This window comes from Quercus lobata, chromosome 7 (assembly GCF_001633185.2).
Source record: "Quercus lobata isolate SW786 chromosome 7, ValleyOak3.0 Primary Assembly, whole genome shotgun sequence".
In the NCBI taxonomy this organism is placed as follows: domain Eukaryota; kingdom Viridiplantae; phylum Streptophyta; class Magnoliopsida; order Fagales; family Fagaceae; genus Quercus; species Quercus lobata.
In genome coordinates, this window is record NC_044910.1 from 29,705,509 (window position 1) to 29,714,753 (window position 9,245).

Genomic DNA, 9,245 nt, shown 5'->3' on the forward strand with positions numbered 1-9,245 from the left:
CTAGAAACCAGTCACTGTGTATCCCCCATCGACACAAATTACTTGCCCAGTGATATATGAAGCGGCAGGAAGGCAAAGAAATGCCACCACGGATGAAATCTCATTAGGCTCTGCAAGACGACCTAGAGGAGTCCGCACGATTAGCTTGATAAGATCATTAGCATGAGGATAATCCTGAGACAATTGGTGTTTGAAATATGATTAATATTGTAGCAATTCGTAATACTTAGTATATATTTCAAATAATGACAAACTGTAGGACTAGGAGGAACTGTGTAAACTTTTCCATTTTGAGTAGTCACCCGAAAATTTTAACATGAAACAAAACTATGAAATTCATATCGGGAAGCAGGGATAGAAGATCTTACTGCGGGATTTTGGTTGGTATTGACACCCCATGGTGCGACAGTGTTTACGCGAATATTGTCCTTTGCCCATTCACATGCCAAGTTCTTTGTTATTTGGTTGATTGCTCCTGAAAATCAATAAGGTTAGAAAAATTAGTATAGTTATTGACAGCAAGAATATTTTATTTTAGTGACAAATGACGTGCCTTTGGATGCTGCATAGTTAGAAAGTTTAGGTAGAGCTATCACTCCAGCGACAGAGGATATGAATACAATATTTCCAGCTCCTGATTCCTTCAAAAGGGAGTATGCAAGTTGAGAAAGATTGTACGGAGCCTCAACATTGGTTTTCATTATAGTCGAGTAATCTTCTTCAGTATATTCTATAGCTCCTTTGATTGTCAATATTCCAGCATTGTTTACCTAAATAAGCAGAAAAATCAGCTTTAGAAGAGCAGAGACACCATAGAGCAATCTAATTTCGATATAAATGAAAGATAAAAGAAGAAATTATAACTGGTAATCTAGGAGCTTATAATTGCAGTGCAGCTCCGGGTCTAGTAGAAACTTATCAGAATGGGATATATTGTAGTTTTGTCCTACGTCTTCCAACGGTTTAACTATGCAGTGACCTAATCCATAAAATGTTTTATTGTACTAATTTTCCCTTTCCAAATTATACTGATTAGGCATGCCAGACTTCAATGCATAAGTTCATATTTTTCTTTGCGTGAGAATCCTGTTAGGATTAATTCGACTCATCTTACCGAATTTGCATCCCTCTATTATTCTATGAATCATTTATATGACCTATTTAATTTTTTTGTTAAGAAAAAAAATGGGTAGTGGGGTGACTTTAGTTGGCGTCTTCCACCTGATTGTGACCATATTGACACTCTACTTGTTGGGCTCGGGCTTGCAAGAGCAGAGTTTATGACTTATTTCATAATTCATGTAACTTGTTTAAATTAATAATACATATGAATAGTTTTATAAATTATTGCGTAATGGATTGGAGGAAATTTTTTCAAACCGATTTAGAGGAAAATTTTATTCTTACATTTCATATAAAATGGAGAAGATTGTGTAGTAGAAGAAAGGATAAAATGTTTTTTTTTTTTTTAACCTTAGAAAGCCAAAAATATTTTTCGATTCTCTATTTTTTTTATAAAAAAAATAAAAAATTGTTGTTGACTTTCAAAAGGGATTTTTCTAATGATTAAGCACCTCAACCTAAACGAAGTTAAGGTTGAAACATATTTAGGTGCTGACCAAGGTAATAATTGGTCCTAATTAGAAGAATATCAATTTGAGTAATGTTATCAACCTTGTCTAATTCTCAACTACTTGGAATTTTTTGTTCTGTCTATGACATCTATGGTTCAAATCTCCCTTTCCATTGTAACTATCAAATTACCAAAAAAAAAAAAAAAAAATCTTATCTATTTAGGCTATAATAAGAAGGATATAATTGTAAATCTCTAACTATACGTTTTCTCTTTGTAAAGTTGTGATTTTCAATTTTGTTTGTTGGCATTAATTCCATGTCAAATTCGATTGTAATTCTTCAATCATTTTCTTGTTATTTTGTAGGATTTAATGTAATGGGTTTAGTGTGAAAATTTGGTGAAGAGTTTTGAATATAGATTATCTTGCGACTAGTGCATCCTGTAAAAGATCACATGAGGAGCACATGTGTGGAAGTTCAAAGGTCTCAATGTCAAATGGCATCTTACGAGTGGCTTGCGACTTGGTCAACTCGCAACCTGACTCGTGAGATGCATTGCCAGCCTGTTTTGTGTCTTTCCTCATTTCTTTACCCACACTATAAAAGCCCACATTACCTACATAAGGAGAGTTTCAGAGAGAAAACCCTAGAAATCCATTTGAGAGTTAGACACTGATAACCAACAATTTTTTACACATTTCTCTTAGTTTTCCTCACACTCTTTCCTCTCTAATTCCATATCCTTGAGAGGTTCTTAGCCAAACATAAACCACACTCATTCTGAGTGTTGTGAGTTGATTTGGAGCTCTTGGGATTCATTGGGTCATGCCATTCAATGGTGGATGCAATTGGTGATAATTGTGGGATCTAAAAAGCTAGTGAAGACAAGGCTTGGTGAAGCCCGTTGGTGGCCAGGACTCAAAGGGTCTAAGTATAGAGGGCAATCTAATCTTGGAGGGTCTACATTGTAATCCTTGTACTCCATCTTATTTATTAATGGGTCAATTCGGATTGGAGGGCCAGAGAGCATGGTTTTCAAGCCCAAACCGTTCAATGAACCGTAAAAGGAAGAGGTTTAAGGTTTTTAAGGTTCAACCAAAGTCTGATCGAGGTCGGACCTTGATGTCGTAATAATTATTTAAATAATACAAAAATAAATAAAATACATGAACAAAATTCAACCATCTTAACCAAAATAATATTTAAAGAGGATAAAATATAGATGATCTTTTTGTAATTTATTATAAAGATTATATAATATCTCTTATAAAGAAAGTAAAAGAAAGAAAAAAAGAAAGAAAAAAAAAGAGTCAACTAATCAAGTAATGGGAAAGGTGATAATAAAGAGCTGAAGAAATTGTTGGATGATTATCAAAAAAGAGGGAGAGGCATGACTTTTTAGGTTAAAAAATTTAAAATAAAAACCATTTCCCTATTCCCAATATTAAATCCTGGTTCTCCTTTCTCTGTGTTACTTTGTTTACTCTGCTGATTCTTTACCAGTTTACTTCTCTATTTCTCTATTACTTTGTTCTCTCTATCCCTCTCGCCTCTCTCTCTCGGTCTTTCATTTCCAAATAAGCAGATCGATCCTTCAAACGGTCAGATTCAGTGATGGTGGAGCTTTTGATGGTGGACAAACGAGATCAAGACTTAGATTTTTTAGCAAAATTCTGTGGGAAGAAAATTGGAAAAACCGTGCACGGTTTAACAAACCGTACAGTTGGATCGGGATTCAGATGGTTCACTACAAAAGAGAGAATTTCGGTTTTTTATGTTTAAAAAACCGCAATGATTACCGGTTTCTGGTTAATTCGGTCCGATTGTATGGTCCAGTCCGGTTTTAACAACCTTGCAAGTTTTAACGCCAAGCACTTAGAGTTTCCTCTTTGATAACACATCTCAGTATTATCTTGTGTTTGCTTCTATCTCTTTTTACTCCTTGTGTTTTATACTTAATTGCCAATTATGCATGCCCATGCACTATGTTGTAGTCCTGGTTAATTGTGCATTGATTACCCTTATTCCGCATCTAGCAGGGTAGATTAAAAGCAATTAAACCATACTTTAAAAATTGAGGGTCTTAATTAGCTTTAGTCTAGGTTGTAGTCCTGGTTAATTGCGCATTGATTACCCTTATTCCGCATCTAGCAGGGTAGATTAAAAGCAATTAAACCATAATTTAAAAATTGAGGGTCTTAATTAGCTTTAGTAGTTTTACTATCGAGCTTTCACTCTTGTTACTTTTTATATGAGTTTCTTGGACAATATTATTATTTGCTTGCTAAGGGGAGACTGAAAATATAATGACGATGATTTAGAGTAAAATCTAAGGATTATCAACCAAAATCTTAAAGGGGAAAATAAGAGGAGAAAAAGAGAAGAGTTTGTAGGTGCTAAGCTTACAAGGATGTTGAGCTTGCCATGAAAAACAGAGGACACAGTCTTAATCAGCTCCTCCCGCTGAGCTTTTGATGTCAGATCACAAACTGAACCACTTAATTTGAACCCTTTACTCTCCCATTCTCGTACCCTCTCATTGATCTCTGTTTGGTTCCTGGAACAAATATGCACTGCCGCTCCAAGTGCAGCTAGCTCTTCCACTATGGCATACCTGATGAATAGTTCAAATGAACAAATAGAATTGGAGTTTAGAAAGAAATGTAAAAAAACAGCTAGAGAGAGATATATGGCTGGCTAAGGCTAAGCTAACCCAATGCCCTTGGTTCCACCAGTGACAAGAGCAGTCACGCCCTCAAGAGACCATCTTGGGTCCTTGAAACTCGGCTCTGCTTCTGCCATATTCTTCTTCTCCTTCCAAGTATTCCAAAGGCAAATTCTTACAAGCATAAGTAATAAGAATGGGTACTCTGCTTAGAAAAACAACCCTCGAATACTCTTTATATAATCAAATTGCGTGTCCCTATCTGAAAATAAAAAAAATAGTAAACTACTACCGTAGACTATGATTTATGATATTCTTGCTTAGCTTAGGATCAGTATTAGAAAAAACAAAAGGATAGTGAAGAATATATATAAAGAAGCACAAACAGTTAGACACTATTACTCAGTTACCGCGTGCCGTCCTTCTAGAACTGACACTGACCCAAAATTCGAAAGCACCAAGGGGCAACTTCCAGTCTATTCAATCTAAAATTAGAAAAGAAGTGGAGAAACTAAGGACCAGGCCCCGCGGCGGCGGCGCGGCGGCGGCATTATTTGATTGATCACATTGTGTCTAGATTCTTAATCTTGGTGTGTACATTATGAGGCAAAACAAGAAACTTACATGATTGCAAGCGCGTGTTTTAGGAAATGTGAGAGTTATATGATGTAACTCTTTAGGTGATAGTCACTTTCAAACTTATGTGATGAATTTTGTAGAAATTATGATTAATCACTATTTACTTATCACCTCACATGTATTTCAAGTTATTCTAGTTGCACACACTACACAAGTTATTCTTAGCTAAACTTAGTACATTATATTGTGTGTGAACTTGTTGTGACCATCCAAGATTAAAAGTTCCTTAATTTTGATGCAAAATATGTTTTAATGTTTGAGCTTTGAAGACAATTTGATTGAAAATCTTGTTTTTGGAAGATCTGGGTTGAATTCAAGTGTTTTTGAAAAACTTTACATCTCATACTTATGCATTTTATTCATAAAACATTGTGCTTTGAGGAGTTTCTGCATTAAAATGCTTTGTTTTTCAAAAAACTGTTTTTTCCAGATTTTTGATCGATTGAACCTGTTGCTCGATCGATCGAAAATGCGATAAAAAATTATGTTTGAATCTACCTGGCTCGATTGGTTTTTGATTGGTGTTGGATCGATCCAACATGATTTTCGATTGATCGAATCTATTTTTTCGACCGATCGAAAATCGGTCAGAGAGTTTTTTAAAAGGCTTTTCTCACGTGATTCATCACATTGTTCATTCTTTTTCAAAAGCTTTCTCTCTCTTCTTCTTGGACCGATCCACCTCAAGTCAATTTTTGTCGTTTTCTTCCTAATTTTTCTCAAGGGTTTTTGTCTTCAAGTGCCGGTAAGACCTTATTACCCCTTCTTTTTCATTTTAAATTTTCGGACCTATGGATTTTTGGGGTTTTTGATTTTTGAGTTGATTTCTTTCAAAATTGATCACTGGTTTTTGTTCTTAGATGTTATAAACATGTTTCCGATGCATTAATTTGATTAATTTGGTGATTTGAGAACAATTTGAAATTCTAGGGCTTGAAACTACATGAAATTGGGGATTTTGTTCAATTGGATTGTAATTGGTAAAATTGACTTTTGTAATTGATTAATTATGTCATTATATGATGATTTCTATCTAGTGTAATGATTAATTACTCAATTTGGTTATATTTGTGAACTTGGATTTTTCAAAATTTGGGGTTTTTGTTCAAAACTCTATGTTCAAGTCAATTGTTGGTTTCTAAAGTAAAATTGAATTGTTTTCAATACATTAAAGCATGCATCATTTGTTCATTTAGTTCATGCATCATATAGATTGATATTTTCTATTGTTGTTTTCTCTCTAACGCTATCTGATGCAGTCTGCCCTTGGTTTTCTTTGTTTTCTTTTTGTGGTTTCTGTTTTGGTCTTTCCTTTCCTACCTTTAGCATCATGGTTAGGAAGTCTAGAGCCCATAATAAAACCTCCACCTCCTCTACCCTTGTTTTCCAAAGTGATAGGTTTCTTCGCCTGAAAAATCAAGAAACCTTTGAGAAGCTGAATGTCTATAGGAAGGTGTGGGCAGAGGAAAGTGATTTTAGATGAGGTTGATCCTGAGATTTGTAGGAGTTTTGATCGTAGGTTGTTCACTCCACTTCATCCAACATTCAGTTTGTGAAGAGTTAGATAAGGGGAGAAGAGTATGTCATTACTCCTTAGGTAGTGGCCTCTACTTTTGGTGTACCTTTGGTACAACAGACTATTTATCCTTATGATGAGATCCCTCCTCTTGATGACATCATGTCACTCATCACTGGTACTACCATTCAGTGGGGTACTTATCATCGTATCATCTCTCATAAGCTTACTGAGCTCAATTATTTGTTTTTTAGGATTTTGTGTCATTCCATTTGGCTTATCTCTCATTTACACACTATTCCCATTGAGAGATGTGCTTTTTTGTATGCTCTTGTCACCGATGCTTCTATTTGTTTTCCCTTTCTTTTTATTAGCACTTTAGTTGAAGTTTATAGAAGTAGCTCGAAAGGGCATGGTCTTTTCTTTCCGGTTTTCATTCATAGGATTTTGTTAGATTTGGGTTTAGAGGATTTCCCTGCATCCGAGCTTGTACATATCATCGCACCCATAGGTGGCAAAAAGCAGCTCAGATGAAAGCTAGCTCTAAACGCCCTCGTGTAGAGTCTTTTACAGGTGATGTATCTCAGCCTCCTCCATCTGGTGATCCATCTGCTGAGGAGTTTGTTGATCCCACCATCACTGTTGATCCTCCACCTTCTGCTTCGGATGATTCCAGCCTTCAGGGTATGTTGGAGACTATCATGATCGTTCAGGCAGTGCATGGGCAGATTTTGGTGGATTTACTTGCTAAGCTTCAGGCTTTACATGCAGATTTGACAAGTTTTCGACATTCTTCCCCACCTCCACCTTTTGATGATGAGTCTTGATTGCCCTTTTGGAAATTCGTCACAAAAAGGGGGAGTATTTATACATGTTGATGGGGAGTTTTTGTTGATAAGGGGAGCTTTAGATTGTATTTAGGAGATTCATGATGTATTCTTTTTATTTGCTCATGATGTATTTGTTTTTATGGGATGTATATGTTAGGGGGAGACATTATGTTTTTATCTCTTTTATTGTTTCTTTTTTCACATGTGCTACATTGATTATTGTTTTATATTATGAGGTTATTCATGATATATGTCTTTTAGTTTTTGTTTTGTGAAATCAAGAATTTATTTTGTTTTTACTTGAATTTTCCACACATGCGTTTATGTGTTTGTTGAGTGTTACAGGAATATACAAGTTGATTCAGTAATGCTGCTATCTACACTGGCAACTAATAAATAGTAGTTAGGTTGAATTGTTTTTGGGCATTTCGTTGGAATAGGCTGTTTTGTAACTTTGAGCATTTTTTATTTGGTATGTGTTTTGTCACGGATTGCCAAAGGAGGATTTTGTTAGGTTCTAAGAAATTAGGAACTAATGTATTAGAACTTCAATATGTATATATTGGCAAACCATGATCAAAACATTTAGTCTAGATTTAGGTTGCTCAAAGTGTGTGTATGTGTAAAGTTGGAATCGAGTAACTGCAGGAAATTATTATTCAATTTTTGCAAGGCTTGATCAATCGAAAATTAGACTTGATTGATCGAAGCTCGTGCAGATTGTTTTTCTGCAGAATTTTCCAACTTAGCCTAAGCCCATATGACATGTAGGGTTTTAGGTATTGCTTCAAGTATAAAAGAAAAAACCATAGCCACGTTTTAGAGGTTGTTGATATGCTGAATGTGTGAATCTCTTGTGAGATCTAGAGGTGTTTGTGTTCATACATACTTAGGGTTATCAAGATCAAGATTGATGTCGAGAGCTTGGTGATCGTTTCAGTTGCTGATATAAGAGCTTAAAGAAAAACACAAGTGGGAGTACTTGTGATTGCTGTAGATCAAGGAAAGAAGTAGTCTGTGGACTCGGAACTATCACATGGTCGTGGTAGTAAGTTTTCTACTCGAGGTAGTAATAGGATGTTAGTGGTCTAAGTCGCTATTGTAAAACTCCAATTCTTTCATAGTGAGTCCGTTTTACCTTGAGAATAGTTAAGTTAAATCCTTTCCAGGTTTTTTATCGGTTTGGTTTTCCTGGGTTATCATATCGTTGCGTTCTTTATTTTCCGCATTGTTTACTTGATATGATTTACTTGTGTTAACCTAGATTTAATAATTTACCTAAGTAATCTCTTGGCTAAATAACTAAGTTAAACAACTTGTGTTTCAAGGGGTCTAAAAATGTATACCATTCCCTCTCTTCCTCACTACCTTTCTCTCAATTTCCTCTTTTCACTGACTATAGATCAAAGTTTCATACCTATTATGTTTTTATGCAGTTTTTAGCATTTTTATTATAGGCATTTTGATTTGTCTTTTGTTAAAGCACCATTAGCCTTTGTTTGCTATACGTTGTGAATTTTGGGCTTGAAACTCTTGACAAATAATCACTTCTAAAGAACCTAAGGGGAGATTTAGGCCGTTTTCACATTTTTGGCCCTTGTCGCAAAAATGTCCCCGATAGCTATTAACTAAAGCATGGACATACACAATTGACTAAAGCAATTAAACAAGAGTAGTAGGGAAAAGAGTGTGCAAACACAAGATAATACCAGATGTGTTATCAAAGAGGAAAATCTAGTGGAAAAAACCACTTCATAATCCAACAAGTCGAAATGATTCATTATGAAAATAAGTTGTTGGAGTACAAGGATGAACAAGAAGACTCTCCAAGCCTAATCTACCCACTGTATTTAGGCCCTCCAAGCCACCGCTACCAACAGACTTTTTAGAGTTGTTTCTTCTTCTCAAGCTTCCTTAATCCTACAACTTAAACCGGTTGCACCACCATAGATTGGTAAGGTCCCAATGCTTCCTAAGGCTTCAAATCACACTTAACACTTAGATTTTCTATGATTTGTGT

General features: G+C 35.3%; 1 protein-coding gene across 1 annotated transcript; it reads right to left on the bottom strand.

The window, feature by feature from the left end:
- Positions 1–4,377, bottom strand: LOC115952736 (tropinone reductase homolog). Its single transcript, XM_031069960.1, has 5 exons — positions 4,289–4,377; positions 3,982–4,189; positions 554–770; positions 369–475; positions 1–174 (listed from the first exon to the last, which is right to left on the bottom strand). The coding sequence occupies exons 1-5, from the start codon at positions 4,375–4,377 to the stop codon at positions 1–3; spliced, it is 795 nt and encodes a 264-aa protein (XP_030925820.1).
- Between the last annotated feature and the right edge of the window lie 4,868 nt (positions 4,378–9,245).